A 14608-nucleotide genomic window follows, 5' to 3' on the forward strand; every position below is an offset into this window, starting at 1 on the left:
CCACCCTCTCTCCATCTCTCCCTCCTCTCCTCTCTTCCTTTGTGTTGACTCTTCTGTTTTCTCCTCTCCTTCCTCCTCTTTCTTCTTCTCCCTCCCTTCCCTCTCTCTCTCGTTTTAAAGATGTTATTTAGACAGGGGGAAGGAAGGGAGAGAGGGAGAGAAACACCCATGTGTGGTTGCCTCTTGCACGCCCCCTACTGGGGACCTGGCCCGCAACCCAGGCATGTGCCCTGACTGGGAATCGAACCGGCGACCCCTTTGGTTTGCTGGCTGGCCCTCAATCCACTGAGCCACACCAGGCAAGACTGCCTTTCTCCTCTGTTTTTTGCCAGCCCCCCTTCTCTTTTCCCCTTCTCAGGGACAAGGAAGCCTGCAGGTTCCCCAGGTTCCCAGTCTTTAGGGGGAAGGCCCACGTATACAGCCTTTTCCAGCAGTGCCTTCCAATCCAATCACCTGGGTCAATTTCATCTTGAAACTACATTACCTACACCCACCCGCATTATGGGGTAGCTGTTTCCTGGAGAACTGCCTAGCAGATTTGCATATGAAATGCTCAAACCCCAACTCTGGGTCTGAATGAGTGATTACAGAAACACTCCTGCTTGTTCAGGACGCTGACTCCGACACAATGTTCATGGTGTTTAGTTCCTTTGAAACTTCAGGATGTTTTCCTTGTTGTAAGTAAATATTATGTACCCATTAAACTGTAATTAGTCCCTCCCTTCCTCCCTCGCTCCGTTTTCAGGTCTGTTAGAAAAGAAACAAATTTCTTGGCTTTTTTTTTTTTTGGACACATGATAATTAGATTGCTTATATTGATAATATAGATAATGTGGAATGATATGTTTGTTCCTCTGGCTGTTGGTAAATTATGTTTATGATGAGCTGAATAACTAACTGTTCATGACACCAGTGGCAGAACTCTGTGCTTCTCTGCCACATCTTTCCTTACTTTACGGTGCATTGCATCTTTTGACATTTCTGTGTCCCTTGCTCCTTTGCTGTGACCAGACAGCTGAACTTTATCATTCTGGACTTTTAAATTAGGTCTTGTCCAGAATAGCTATCATAGAGGTATGTATGGCGCAGGTGATGCAGAAATAACCGATTCTGTGGGCATCAGTGAAAGTCACCGAGAGGGAGCGGCCGGGGACCGTGCCTGGGCTGGGCAGTGTGGGTTTCAGGAAGACCGCCCCCTGAGCAGAATCCCAAGAGCAGGGAAGCCTGGAGTGTACGTCAGTTTCCTATTGCTGCTATAGCCTGTTATCACAAAGGTAATGGCCACAAGTAGCACACATGTTTTCAGTCTTACTGTTCTGGAGGTCTTAGCAGTCCTAAATAGGCTGCCCCAGGCTAAAGTCAAGGTGTTGGAAGCCCTGTGTTCTCTTCTGGAAGCCATAGGAGAGAATCGGTTTTCCTGCCTTTTCTCATCTCTAGAGTCCACTTGTGTTTCTTGGTTTATGGCTCCTGAGCCCGTTTCCAAAGCGGCATCCTAGCGTCATCCCCGCTCTCTCTGGTTCTGCCTCCCCTGCTCCTCTCGATCAGAATCATCCCCCTTCTCAGGTCCTCTGATTATCAACCTTAATCCCATCTGAAGCCTTAGTCCCTCTTTACCACGTAGGTGACACATGCACAGGCTCCACAGAATAGGGCGTGACATCTTAAAGCGACTGTTCTGTTAACTATGGAGTGTATGTGGGCTGTGTAGGCAAAAGACTCAAGTCTTTTCTCTTCCTCGGTGTTCCTTGCTTTATTTAACTCAGGGATAGCGTGGTACCACCTCACTGGAATGCGAAAAGATGCTTAGATCAATGCCTGTCACGTGCTAAGTTTTCAATAAACATTAATAACATTAAACGCTGCAAATTGCATTGGGCCCACTATCACCAGCTGCTGCCTGTTTATTATGAAATTAACATCTATTGAGCCAAGTCCAGTGTTTCATTTAATCGTCACTGAAAACGGACAGACCAAACAACGCTGGTGTGTGGCTGTCATCATCCCACTTTATAGATGAGGAGATTGAGGCCCAGGAACTTTTATTGACTTGCTCAGAGTCACACAATTAAGCAATGACACGAGAGGGACTGAAACCCAGTTCTCTCGACTGCAGATTGAGGGCTTGTTCCACCCGCCCCCCCGCCCCCCAACCCCGTTGCCTTGCTTGGCTCCCGGCAGCATTTGAGTCCCTGCCGCTATCCGCTCTCTCCCTTCTCATAGGTCCTGGCGCCGGGAGCCGGCTGGGCCACCTGTCTGCAGGGATGGCTCGGAGCCTCGGAGCTCCAGGCGCTCAGCTGCCAGTCGCCCGAGCACACTCATGTAATCTTAATGAACAATGTGCAGCGCCATTAAAAACTCAATTTGGGCTTTCTCTTTACTGCCAACGTGAGGAAATGCAATCGTGAGGTGCTCATGTGTAAACACAATAGCCACCATCTGCTACGGAGAAGCATTTTGCTTCCAAAAAGGGGGTCTAGGCTGCAGACGCATCAATAACGGGGCGCTTATCGAGGCGTTATTATGCACGGAGGGGGAAAAATGCAAAATTTATGGCCAGCCCGAGAGCACTTCCTGGTTCAATTTCACACGTTTCGGTGCTGTGTATAATAACTATGGGGAAACGAATGCTGTTTTATGTTCCTTATCACGCCAGTGGATTTTTGAGAGAGAGAGAGAAGGTAAAGGAATGTATTTACAGTCTTCCTCTTTCTTGTTTTTGACTGATCTCAGCATAATGACCGGCTCATTTTTGATCTCCAGGAAACTGACAGCCCTCGGATGATATTAATTAAGCCAACCTGTTGACAAAAGAGAGCCTCACTGAGCTGCTGATGGATGAGGGCTTCACTCCCGAGCAATCTCTAAACCAGCAGGCCTGTGCTCCACTCAGAGATATGGCTTCCTTCTTTCTGGAGGACGTGGGCAGACTGCTGTACGCCGAGCGCGGGGTGCAGAAGGCTGGCTCCCTCCCTCCCCTAAGACTCCACGCTTGCATTGCCGGGCGCTATGGCTTCCTGCCTCTGTGCCTTTGCACATGCTGTTCCCTCTGTTTGAAGTGCCCTCCCAAATTACCAGCAGACACAGTTCCATGGAAGGGGTCCTGGCTGAGGATGCAGACAGGCTCGCACATTCTGATGCATGGAGCTGAGCCCTCTGCCCTCTAGTATCTATTCAATCTGCTGGTTATACTAACCTGATGTGGCCAGAGATATTCCTGGGGAAGGGCTGTCAGGAGAGAGAAATCTGAGCCCTGTGCAGTTAGGGTATGAGAGGACTCATGTGTCCTGCAGACTGGAGGGGCCCAGTTGTGGGGCGTGATTCCAGGGCCGTGGATAGAGGGAAAAAATCCATCCCAAAGGATGATGCCAAGTGGAAGTAAGAGCTGAACTGCAGGGGCAGAGGTGCTGGGTGAGCGTGCATCCTGGGGGGGGGGGGGGCGGGGAGGGGGAGGGGAAAAGCGCCCTGCCATGGGAGTCTGCAGAAAGAGCTGTCTCATGAACCTTGTTGACTCCTGGGCCAAAGCAGTTCAGTTGTGTGTCCTGTGAGGGTGTCCCAGAGCAGAGACACTAACAAGGACCTGTCCAGTTGTGGAGACACCACACCAATGGCCAGGGCACATGAGGTATCTGTGCCTGGAAGTGCTGTGGGGACAGTGAGGTTGCCATCATTACTTCAGGTGCCTGGGGTACTTTGGGGAATGCACAGGGAATGTGGCTGGGAGCTGGAGTTCCAGCAGGGCCAGGCGGGGGCTTCCGCTGGTAGTAGATTCCACGGTCAGTGTTCATAACATGCTCGCTGGCTGGTGAGGTTCTACATCTCGTCGTTCTTCGAATTCCAGCTCAGCTGAGCTCAGCCCTGGAAGAGGTCGACCCACCTGGCTGAGTCAGTCACCTCCGCCTCTGTGTCAAGGTGGGATTTGCTGCCCGGCCCTCTGTGATTGCTGCCTCCGCAACTACGAGGCATCTTCCTCCCCTGCCACGGTGCCCTCAACACGGTCTGCGGTCCCTGAGCCCTGGCTCACTTAGTTACTAGCTTCCAGTTCAGACACTGGGGCAGGGTGCACGTGCTTAGCGGAGCCCAGATCGTGAGCCCGAGTCTTCGCTGCAGAGAAGGCTGGGAAAGAGGATGTCAGGCTTTTTTCTTTGAGGTAGAGGAAAATGGGCCCCGCTTAAAAAATTAGGGAGATTCCCCCCACACAGGAAGGGAATTCAGAGAGCGAGTGGTCAAACCACAGGGCAAATTCTGACTCCAGAGCATCACTCCGGCTACCTCGGAGGGCGGCCTGAGAGCAGCCACCCGTGGTGGGCGGGGTCTGAGGAGCCTACCATGGACATGGACCACGGCGCTTACGCTGGCCGGCAGCCCTGATGAGTTCTCACCGATGGGAGGTGGGCCTACCCCAGGGCTACCCCCAAACCTTCTTTTCTTTCTGTCCAGATTGGGAGCGAAATGATCTGACACCACATTTTGCTTTTCATATCATGGTCTCCCTCTAAGACTTTGGTGAGGACAGGACCTGATACCACGAGGAGGCTTCTATACTCACGTGGGAACACTCAGACCTTCCGGGATCCCTGCTGTACAGACAGTGCCTGCCTGCCGGCTTCCACATGGGCTGTCCCTTTGTCTCTGGTTCACTAGCTGGGGACACCTGTGGGCATACGAACACAAATACCTGTGTTGACAGAATCATGGTCCTCCAAAGATGTCCGTGGGGCCTGCGCATATGTCACCTTACACGGCAGAAGGGACTTTGCAGATGGGATTGGATTAAGGATCTTGCAGTGGGGAGATTTTGCTGGATTGCCTGGGTGGACGCAATGCATAGGATCCTTCTAAGGGGGAGGCCGGAAGGTCAAAGTCAGAAAAAGGAGTGTGCCGAAGGAAATCAGGGTTAGAGCCGTGCCCTGTGGAGATGGAGGGAGGGGCCGAGGGCCAAGGAATGCAAACAGCCACCGCAAGCAGACAGGCAGGGAGGTGGATGGTCTCCCGAAGCCTCCGGGAGGAGGGCAGCCTTCCCGACACCGTGACTTTGGACTTCCGACCCCCAGAACCGCGAGAGAAGACACTGTGTTGTATGAAGCCACCAAGCTTGTGGTAATTTGTTATAGGAGCCACAGGACACTGACCCAGGGTCTAAATCCCGTGTCCCCAAGACATCCACGAGCAGGACACTGTGACCCTCTGGCCTGCACCCTTTTCCCCTTTGGGGATAGACTGGGTGGGCAACCATCATTTTCTTTTATCTTTCTTTGTCTTTTTTTTTTTGTTGTTAATTATCTGGGCCGTCTCTCTGAGACTAGCACCAAGACACATACGTTTCTGTCTGGTCTGAGGGCCAATGCATGCATGACATGTCGCACAAATTTACATCACGGGCCAGGAGGGTGGTGTTGGGGAACATGGTATGTGACCCCGACCCAACCCAGCTCTGGCTCCCCCTGAGACACAAATGGTCTTGAGGGTGGTCCAAGCTGTTCCTTTTCTCCTCCAGGATTCGTTCCCACAGCCCATTCTTCCCATTCTCTTCTTTCTCCCTGTTTTTCACCCAGGGATGCTGCTCTTAATCATGTTCCTGCTGGGAGCGTCTCGCAGCTTTGCTCAGTAGCTCTCATTACTCATCCTGTCTCCCTAAATAAAGGGACTTGCGGGGAGTAGGGGCTCTATGGGGGTGCCAGCACAATAATGAGGATGCTAGGTGCAGAAATAAACTACAGAGTTTGAGCGGCTTAATGGCCCCATAAATAGTTTATTTCTTGTTTACAAAAGGTCTGAAGTGAGTGTTCCTAATAGGTGGGTGGCCTTTCTCATGGTCACGGCCATTCGGGCCACAAGGCTCCTGTCGTTGCAGCTCTGCTGTCACTTAGGCTCTCGCCATCCTGCGCTCGCAGCTGGCGGGTGGGAAAGAACAATGGAGCAGTGATGCTCACGCTTTCATGTGCTTCCTGCTGTACAAACCAGCTGAGGGTCTTGGGAAATGCAGATTTGGAATCCATAGTCCAGGTTGTGCTTTTCTTACAAGCTCCAGGTGTTGCTGAGGCTGCCACTCCGAGGACCATCCTTGGAGAGACAAGGTTAGGGAGGGTGGAACAAGGAGGCTTGCGGGAGGGGAGAGGGAGGCAGCTTTTGGGGACTAGGCCTGAAAGTGGCACGTTTCATATGCAGGCCCAACAGGCTAGACCCCAGTGCACAGCCCAACTCTCTATGAAGGGGGGCTGGGGAATGTGGTCCAGCTATGTACCCGGAATGGAGGGGACAGGTTTGGACATCAGTAGGTAACGTCGGCTACATGGGGAGTCCATGGAGGGCCAACCCCTTCCACCAGCCCCACCTCCGGGGAAACGCTGAGCCTTCTACCAGCAACCGTGGGGCAGCAAGAGGGGAGTGGATGGATTTCACATCGCTCAGTGGCCTGCCCCACCACTGGGGCTGGGATGGAAGAAGTGGGAACCTGGGCCGGTGGAAGGGACCCCTGCTCACCTCTTCGCTGAGGCCCCTAGGACAGAGCTCGGTGTGAATCCGCAGGAGGACGGGGGCGGAGTTGTCCACGGGGCATCATGGGATTCCAGAGGAGAGAGCCAGATGCCCTTGGCCTCGCAGGCTGCCTTCCCGACCCGTGGGCGTGCCGCTTCTCCGTGGCAGGGGCAGCCATCCCACCTTCGTGGGGCTTGTGGGTCGTCACCCCTTCTTCCCAGGGAGACCCCTGCAACCCTGTGGGGTGTAGGTCAGCAGACAGCTATGGGCATGGATGCTAGCCTCAGTTTACCCCCTGCGGTGGCCCCTGTCTTGCTGCCTCACTGGAGGTTCTGATGATGAGTGGCAGCATCTGACAAGGGTCACCTCTCCACTCACCCTGTTCTACTTCCAAGCCGTAAACTAGGAAATGTGACTCTCCCGGAAACACGGGGGAAGATGCCGCCTTGGCTCACTTTCAGTGGCTCCGACCCCGGGAGGTGGGTGGGCAAAGTCTGATAGCCATGGGTTCAAGGCTCTGTCCTTGTTTCCTTTCTTGTTGGTTTACTTTGGGGATGAGCCCCCCGAAACGGCTCTTTGTGGTCAGCCCTCGAGGACAGCACTGGCGCTGGGGATGTGGGGGGACTTGGAGGGAGGGAGTCCGAGATCCTCCCGGTGCTCTGCGTGCTCTTCATGAGAGACAACGCAGGAGGCCTAATTTGGCCTCAAGTCCAAGTTACTTTCTCGAATCTGGCTTCGGAAATAATGAAATGGAGGGTTTGAACTTGACCTCTCTCCTTTATTTTTAACTTCGTTCAGATCCCACAGGAGATGGGCTATGAATGATTGGTACCCTCTGGAACCCCAACAAGATACGGATTGCCCAGCGCTTACTAGCTGGCAGCTGTTAGTATTTTGGGAATCAGGGTGAAAGAATGAGGCTGCTTTCTAGCAGTAGCGGCTCTTTGTGGCTGAGGGCAAGTAGTTGTAAGGTTTCATCCTGAACTGAATATTCCAGTGGTTGGAGGCAGATTTCAAAGCCACAGTGGTGAGCATATTCATGCAGAATCATCTGAGTGTATCTACTGTGTTCTATGGTGTAGTTTATGTCATGGAATTATGGGGCTTAAAGTCACAGAGTGCAGCCCTCAGAGTTGATTGTGAAGTTTTCTCAGACGTCTAGATATTCCCGGGCTCTGTGTCACCTGCCGTGACGGGGAGCTCCCTCTGTCTCTGGCGGTCCATCCCATTTTGCATCAGCTGTACGTGTCAGAGGGCCCTTTGCACCAAAACGTGCCTCCTGGTGGTTTCTTCTCTAAGTGTGCCCTCTGAGGCACCTTCAGCCCTTAGCTGTCGCCACAGTGACGCTGCCTGACCTGCCGAGAGGGGACCCAGTGCCACACAGCGGTGAGCACTGACTCACACTCACGGTCCGAGTGTCGGGTGTGGTTCTGCTGGTCCGGGCTGGGCTTGTGGGCCGCGTGGCTGTGCTGCTCGCTGCGTGGGTGGGATGGCTCGGTTCTTCACTCTCGGTTCTGCTCAGGACTCCTCCTCATCGGTCTGTTCTCCAACCCGAGCGGAAAGGGGCCACAGCTCCCTGGGGTGCATTCGTCTCATGAACGGTGACATCAGAGCAGGAGGGCAAGCCCGGCCTCTGGCCCAGCTGTTCTGTTAGCATCCCGTTAACCACAGCAAGTGCAGCTCAGAGTCGCAGGATGGGGACACGCCCTCTGCCTCTCCCATGAAGCCGGAGGCCAAGGAAGCAGATCCAGGGAAGGGTGGAGACCTCGACACAACCCCTTAACCTGTCCGAGCAACTCCAGTGAGGCTCACGTCCTTCCGAGGAAACAGCCTTTTAAAGGCTGGAAAGGAGTAATCGAGTGTCCGGCGAATGGTAATAATAGCATCAACTTGGAGGCCGGAGAGAATCTGGGTCTCATCCCTCTCTGCCTGAGTGACCCAGAGCAAGCCACTCAGTCTTTAAATAAAATGAAAATCCCCAGTCTCCCAGGGTCATTCTGAAGATTAAATTGAATAACATATAAATAAGACACCTAGCGTCCGACTGGCACTTCTTCATGTGCTTAGTGTTACTTACCCTCCATTCCAGGCTGACCATCTTCCAGTTGGTTCTCCCATTTCTTGAGGCTCTTCCTTGCTGACTTGAATACATTGTAATTTTTTTTTAAATAGATGCCCTCCTGTGATACGTTCCGTGCACTGAATGCAGGGCTCTAGGCGGAGTATGTTGGAATAACGCCACCTCTCGTGTTGTCGAGGTTTTGTTTCCCCCGAGACAGCCCAGGCTCGCATGAGGTTGTATTTCACCTCGTTTTCCCCATGGAGGTTGCCATTAACCAAATTCCTGGGTTTCTATTCCATGCTTCCTTCAGGAGCCGCTGGATATAATGTCTCTTCTGTAAATGTTTGTAATGTGTCTACTTTGTAGAAACACGTTGTATGTATTACTCTCTCACTGTTCTTACAACCACCCTGTTGAGTAGGGTTTTTATCCGCAATTACAGAGGAGGACACGCAGGTTGAGAGAGGGGATGTGGCTTCCTCGGGCTCACCCAGCAGGCCCTCCCAGCGTGACCCGGTTTCCGGCCGCCGTGTGGATGGGAGTGACTGGTTTTCAGGAGGATTTTTCTTTCTCTCTCCTCGCCCACTCCCCGCCCCCTCTGTGGGTCTCCAGGGTCCTTCATGATGGTGAACAGCTCCGGGAGGGCCTCCGGCCAGAAGGCCCACCTCCTCCTGCCCACCCTCAAGGAGAACGACACGCACTGCATCGACTTCCACTACTACTTCTCCAGCCGCGACAGGTCCAGCCCGGGGGCCTTGAACGTCTACGTGAAGGTGAACGGCGGGCCCCAGGGGAACCCCGTCTGGAACGTGTCCGGCGTCGTCACCGAGGGCTGGGTGAAGGCAGAGCTGGCCATCAGCACCTTCTGGCCACACTTCTACCAGGTATGGTGTTCGGGCCATGGTTGGACTTTTTAAAAAAGTCATCATTAACCTAGTAGATCCCTCTTGCCTGCCGAGGGTTAAGTTGCAAAAGGACTTTGTTTATGTGCTTGTTTGACTCCTGTTGACGGAGCCTCTCCTTCCAGCCAGGCCCCGCCTCCCTGGAGCTCATGGTCGGGAAGAGGAGCCTGGTGCGCAAATAATAACAGAGTCGGGGGCCGGGCTCCTCGGATGCTGGAGGGACACAGGCATTGAAGCCTTTTGTGAAATAACTGATGAGGCAGAGACTGTTGTGTGATGAGGAAGACGCTGCGACAATCCCGTGTTCCAGGCGAAAAAGCGGAGGTTCAGAGAGAGGAGCTAACTAGTCAAATGTCCCCCCTGGACACGAGGGTGTTTGGGGCGAAGGCAGTGAGGATGGCTTCCACGAGGAGGAGACAGCTGGGCTGAGTCTGGAAGGGTGAAGAACGAGTTCCTGAAAAAGGAAGGGCAAGGCGCTGGAGTTGTCAGGGGTCGGGCCGGCTGTGGGCTGGAGGCGTGAGGGGGAGATTTTGGCAGAGCCTGGAAACTCAGGTCAGTGAAGGGTAGGCTGCAAAGTAGACACACAGTGAATGAAGCCTGCAGGGGTGGGTGGGGCGTGGGGGGCTTTGGCTGCCAGGCTACAGCAATTAAATGGTGTGCACACGCGCGCACACACACACACAGGGGCTCACACGTGTGCATGCTCCGAGCCTCACCACATACCCAGGGACACCCACATGCACGTAGGTCAGGGGCAGAGAAGACGGGCCCCATCAGGAGATTCAAAGACCCTTGAGAGAGGGATCTTAAATCTCCCCAGACCCCAAGCGCTGGCCTTCTTGTGCGATTCTGTGGACGAAACACAATTTTAGTTTTCAGCAGTGCTGGCCTTCATGTACTAATGGCTTCTGTATTTATTTATTAAAGTCATATTTCACGGCCCTAAAATTGGCTCCATAATAAATAGGGGAGCTTTCTCTTTCTCATGAGTGACTTTCTGACACCAGGCTCAGCGGGGCCAGGGAGGGAAGTGTCCTCCTGCCCCCCCCCGCCCCCCTCCCCCGCCTACCCTCGCTCAGGTGAGCGGGCTGCTCAGCTGCCGCTGGAGCCCCGCCTCAGGCCCCTGCCCATTCCAGGTGATACTAATTCTGTGTCATGTTTTTAATGATGCTGAACTTTTCCATCTCAAGATTTTTAAAAAAAATCATAGAACTCTTCATTCCTTTTGCAGCCACTGGCTCACTCTGTTCTCCGTCCCCTGCCCCGGCGAAATCACCTTTCACCTGGCACTTGGGATTGCTCTGTAGACCCCTGACGTTTTGGACCCACCCGACTCGAATTCGCTTGGACTCACAGCCCTTGCTCAGGGCTTCCCTGGCGCCCGGCACTCTGGAGGGCTGGTAACTCCATGCACAGTTCAGGAGGGCGCAGGCCCGGGCCCCTCTGCCTGCTCGGGACTCCACCCCATCTCCTCTCTCATTGGCCTCCCCCTCTCCACTAAGCAGCAAACCCTCCTCCTTGCCTGGGCAGGCCTCCTGATTTCGGCCTGAGCAATCCTTCCCCACGAAAATGCACATGGGCCCCGTCCTTGGAGGAGTCCCAGTGAGGCAACGGTTTTTTCTCTCTCACCTTTGGAGAAAATGTTTGCAGCCCCCTGAAATTTTTGTAGTCCTGATTCTCTGCTGGAGGACTCCAAAGAGTGAGGCTAAAACGCCAGGTCTCTTAAACTAAGTGCTGACATATCAGACCCTCCCCCAAACACGCGTACAACCTGCTCCTGCCTGTTGGAGGCTGATCTCTGAGCCTCTCTTGGGGAGTCACTTCCTGGCTTGGCCCAGCAACTCATGCCCAGGGAGAGGTTTGCGTCTTTCCGGGGAAGCTCTATCCCCCACACCCCCACCAGGATGTCCCTGAGGATCCAGGGCCTGGGGCGTGTGCAGTCGGCAGTAGGTCCGCATGGCAGCCTGGGGGTTGGAGAATGTCCTGCAGAGAAGCTGGGGTTCCCAGCCTAGGCCTTCTGCTCTGGTCCCTGCCCCCCAGGGTCCCCGCCCCCATGCACTGGCATGGAGCATCACTGGGTGTTGGCAAGGCCCACTTCGGCCTCACCCCCTCCATCCTGCCCTCCCTGCTCCTTGTAAACAGACAGCACTGTCTTTTACTTCTCTTCTGACTCCTTCCCGACTCCTGGCTTCCATTCCTCCAGGGCCTTGTTTTGAGTTTCTAGAGGGCCCTGGCATCCCCTTGTCCCCTTATGCTATCTGTCCCCAGGAAATGGACCCGGCCAGGTACTGGATGGGGTCTTTCTGACCAGGGTCCCCATACCAGAAGCACATTGATGGGGTGATCATCTCCATCCACGGTCTCAGGTGTTCTCTGACTCTGATGATCCACATGCCCCGGATGTTTGTTGGCCAGGAACCTGGCCCAGGGGTTGAGTGGCAGCTTTTCAACTGCTTTGCTTGGACATACTAGAAGAAGCTCTCTGCTGCTGCTCCTGTTTGTTTGGGTGGTCTCCCTTCTGTGTCATCAACAGCGAGAAGAACCCTGGGGGACCTCACATCTCTCCCGATGTCCGCACATCCCTGGCAATGCTGCCTCTGTGTGAGCCACGCCTGCAGCGCCTTGTTACAGCCAAACCTGATTCCTCCGATTGTCTTCCATAGCACTCTGCCCCGTGGCCTCTCACAAAAGCTCTCAAGGCCTAGCTCACATTTGGAGGTCTTGTTGCACGGTCAGAAACTTGACCATGAACCCTAGATTCCTATTCAGAACTGTTAAGTACTCCATGTGGCTAAGGCAATATTTGGAGCTTTGGGGCTACGTGTGATTTTCAAAGGGTGACCCTGCCAATTTCTGCAAGTACCCATTGTTTCCCCGTGGCTGAGGCCTGCCGTCCTGTAAAATTTAGTAGCACCTTCTGGCCACCATTGGAGGTCTCCCTCTCCATTCCTGGATTGTGCCCCCCAGGGCGAGCCCTTGTTTCTGAGAACAGGCTGCTGGCTGCTGGCCCAGGAACTTGGGTGCAGGCCTGCGTGCTAGCCCCGTTGCAGGAGTTCAGAGTTCAGGGCACCTGCCTCAGCAGCTGAGTCCAGGCGAGCCCTTGGGGGTCCAAGCCCATCCAGTGTGGACCTTCCTTCCTTGCCTTTCTCTCCAGGAAGTGCGGTACGCTCCTGGGGCTGGCTCTGAGACACCCGGTCTCGTATCTGCACGGTTGACCCTCCGCTCCCCGGGCCCTGGGGAGTCCCACTCAGGGCAGCTGGCATGACTTTTTGGGAAAAATCTAATTCTGGAGTGGCATGCCAAGGACTGGCCCCTCCCAGCTTTGGCAGATGTTGTGAGTGTTCTACTCTGAGCCATCTGGCGGGGCTGGGGAGAGGCTCCCCAGGTCTGTTCTGCGAGGGGCTTTGTTCTCCGTCCCATTCAGGGCCTGCCTGTCCGTGTTAACATACCTTCAATGCTACTTCTAACGTCTCGTGAGTGTGGAGCCTTCATTAAGGACTTTGCGGGCTGTCGTGGTCTTGTTCTCCACACTTTTCTGTACCTTCTCCCCCTACCTTCCCCAGCCGCCTTGGCTCCTGTGACCACAGGTGCCTCTTTATCATGAATAGGCCTCCCTGGGGACCCAAAGCCCGGCCTCTGCCAGTTGCCACCAGTCACGACACACATCAGAGTGTCTGCAGAGTGTAGGAACTTCAGTGGGAGTGTGGGTGGGAGTCCCCGGGAGGGTCACCTGGACAGTCCTTCCCTCTCCCTCTCCCGGGATCTACCACCGTTTTCCCCCCTCATTTCCATTCCTGTCTCCAGAGCCAGAGGAATAGTGTTAGTAATGCTTATCAGTATCTTACCGTGGGCATTGTAAGTGCTTTAGAATTATGAACTCATTTAATGGAAAACCAGGACTTTCTCTCCTTTGTTTCTTACAGAATAGCATTCTCCCACATTTGAGAAACCTGAATCTTATCTACCCCAGTGCTTGACAGAAACATTCCCGAGAGGAATTCTGATGAATAAAAGATCCTCCGTGTCACTCCGGAATCCTTATTCTTGCAAAGGGAAGGCGAGGGAGCGGCGGGCCGGTGTACGTTGCACCGTCACGCACCCGTTCTCCCGTGACAGGCCTCGTGCTCATTCATGGAATATTTATTAATGATTACGGGATAGGTTAAATGCTGGGTGATAACAGAAGAAACAGAGTGTTAGAAGAATTTAATTAAGCCCCACTGGGATGCACTGGAATAAAAGTCAGAGTTCTGCTTCACCCGGTGGCCTGGTTAAAGAGAGTCGTGAAGCCTTTCACCGAAGTTCAGGGACGAGCGTGGCCGTGGGCCGTGAACCGGGAGACTGGAACCTCTGTCCTGACACCTCCGGCTCCCTCTCTGAGTTTTGTAGTTCAGCTGGTCCCACTTCCTAGGGCTGTTGAGAGGCTGGATCAAGGCCATGTCATAGTGTTGTAGACCTTTATTATTGTGGTTATACTCCCTGATTTTATTGTTTTTATTATCAGTCAGTTGTAGTCGATGAAGTGCCCTTTCTGGTCAATACCAATTCCTCCGCTGGTATTCTGACCCAATTTGAATCCTGCTCCTTCTAGAATCTTGTTTTATCTGCTCCTCACTCCCTTCTAGTCTGTGCTACTTCCCCGATTCCTTTCCCTGGACCCAAAATCATGTTCCAACCTCTACCATCCTAAAAAATAAATTCTCTATTGGGCTTTTAGGCCTTGGCCTTGGCCCTAGCCCTCCTCTCTGAGCTACCTACTCCGTCTTTCAAGGTGACCTCGTCTAGTTCAATAACTTTACATGACATTCAGATGCCGAAGCAACCCTATTTGTAACTCCGGTTCCTAAGTTACCCATGAGCTTCAGAAATGTAATGCCAGCCTCCTGCTCAGCATATCCATTAGGACACTTAATTGCCATCGCGACTTAACATGGCCAGCAGGAAACCCTGACGTAGCCCCTGCCTGTGTGCCAGTGCACACATGTCCCTTGTGTCCTTGTTCTCGTGTTGGTAAATGACACCAGAATTAGCCTAGGAGCTCCAGCTCCAAACTGAAGAGTACTGGCTGCGTCTTTCCCTCACTCCCCTGCTATTTATCTGACGGCAATTTTTTCGTCTCTGCCTGCGAAATCTCTCTCAAACCATCAGCCGTTATTCTCCCTAGCCACCA

General features: G+C 53.5%; 1 protein-coding gene across 1 annotated transcript in view; it reads left to right on the plus strand.

The window, feature by feature from the left end:
- The window catches only part of PTPRT (protein tyrosine phosphatase receptor type T), a 668348-nt gene that overhangs the window by 57963 nt on the left and 595777 nt on the right, over window positions 1-14608 (plus strand). The window contains exon 2 of the mRNA XM_045832856.1: window positions 9149-9420. Within this exon, the coding sequence (XP_045688812.1) occupies window positions 9149-9420 (272 nt within the window). The remainder of the gene's footprint in view (window positions 1-9148; window positions 9421-14608) is intronic.

Source organism: Phyllostomus hastatus, unplaced genomic scaffold (genome assembly GCF_019186645.2).
Source record: "Phyllostomus hastatus isolate PE091 unplaced genomic scaffold, TTU_PhHast_1.1 phas_contig_17, whole genome shotgun sequence".
Classification (NCBI taxonomy): domain Eukaryota; kingdom Metazoa; phylum Chordata; class Mammalia; order Chiroptera; family Phyllostomidae; genus Phyllostomus; species Phyllostomus hastatus.